General features: G+C 40.2%; 1 protein-coding gene across 1 annotated transcript; it reads left to right on the top strand.

The window, feature by feature from the left end:
• Positions 1-620: 620 nt before the first annotated feature.
• On the top strand, positions 621-1,346 carry LOC142164772 (uncharacterized). The gene has a single exon (XM_075223332.1). It carries the CDS (start codon positions 621-623, stop codon positions 1,344-1,346), a length of 726 nt encoding a protein of 241 aa, XP_075079433.1.
• The last annotated feature ends 203 nt before the right edge of the window (positions 1,347-1,549 follow it).

Here is a 1,549-nt window from a genome sequence, read left to right as displayed (position 1 = left end):
AAGACTGTAGTTATGTTAAGACAACAAATCTGTCATTGTAATTACTAATATGTAATTACTCAATATAGTAATTACGATGAAATATTTATACACAACCTAAATTACCTAATACTTTTCAAACATACCCTAAGTACGGATTCAAAGGTTAACGGAGGCTAGAGGATAATAAAACAACAATAACATACTCAGTGTAATTTCACACATAAAGTTTGAGGAGGGTATCCTTACCGTGTGAAGGTAGAAATGTTGTTCCCGACAGACGCTCGGCTGAAGTAGAAGGCTAGAGGATTATGAAAGAGATAAAAGAGTATTCTATACATATCTAAAGAACCGATTTTTTAGCACATTTTAAGTAGAAAGTGCAATTAATTAATCCCACATCATTCACTCTCTCCCCACTCATCAAATCACGTAAACCATAACTTATATCATACTGTGCCGACCACTCTAAACAAGAATCATCTGAAAGTACTAACCCTTGTAACAAAAACATGATAAGTAACTTTTTACAATTCATGCATGAAAATAACCATATCCCCTTCAACTATATATAATATAATACTTTCTTCACTATCAAAAGAAAAACCTATATCCAACTTCTTTTATGTTCTTTGCTACCAATGCATAATTATCTTTTGGAGTTAATAGTTTTCTTGATCTTATATTTGTTACTTTTACAAGTAAAAATAGTTGGAGGGTTTCAAGAAAATTATAACGTCACAAATGGCTCGTCCAATTCTTCTTCTTTGTGGCTTAAAAGTGTAGTAGTGAAAAATCCACGAGCCATTGGGTGTTGGAATAGGCCTTGGATTTGTAATGAAGGTGAATTTCCTCCTAGAATAAAGAGGCTTTGTTGTAGGAATCGTTGTGTTGAAGTTACTAGTGATGTGAATAATTGTGGACTTTGTGGTATAAGATGTCCTTTTACATGGCAATGTTGTAGAGGGCTTTGTATTAATACTAATATGAACCCTTTCCATTGTGGAAGTTGTGAGCATAGATGTCAATTTCCTAGTCTTTGTTTTAATGGTATGTGTGGCTATGCTGAGCCATTGCCTCCCTTCCCGTTCCCGCCTCGGCCGCCTAAGCCGCCTCGGCCACCGCACCCGTTCCCGCCCAAGCCTCCATTCCCATTCCCGCCCAAGCCGCCTCGGCCGCCTTCCCCGTTCCCACCAAAGCCGCCTCGGCCGCCATTCCCGTTCCCGCCCAAGCCGCCTCGGCCGCCATTTCCGTTCCCGCCCAAGCCGCCTCGGCCGCCATTCCCGCACCCGCCGTGGCCAAGGACACCAGCTCGCCCTCCTTATAGCCCTCCCTCTCCTTATAATCAAAATTCTACTTCCATCTAAGTTGAAGTGATCTTAGTGTATACGTTATTGTTGCAAGGTCTTACCAATTTTTGCTTTTGTTTTTCTATCTAGTGCTTTCCCTACGTAACTCCTCTTTGTAGCTTCTTTTTGTGTATTTTGGGCATGTAATTAGCACCTACATTTCTATGAGCATGTAATGCACCACTAGCTATCATGCAAAGATTCAAGCTTGTCATACGTAG

This window comes from Nicotiana tabacum, chromosome 1 (assembly GCF_000715075.1).
Source record: "Nicotiana tabacum cultivar K326 chromosome 1, ASM71507v2, whole genome shotgun sequence".
Classification (NCBI taxonomy): domain Eukaryota; kingdom Viridiplantae; phylum Streptophyta; class Magnoliopsida; order Solanales; family Solanaceae; genus Nicotiana; species Nicotiana tabacum.
The sequence above is the reverse complement of the archived record's forward strand: the minus strand, read 5'-3'. Positions and strand labels throughout refer to the sequence as shown.

Excerpts from the sequence above, each read along its gene's own strand:
- LOC142164772 (XM_075223332.1), top strand. The coding sequence starts at position 621 with ATGCATAATTATCTTTTGGAGTTAATAGTTTTCTTGATCTTATATTTG.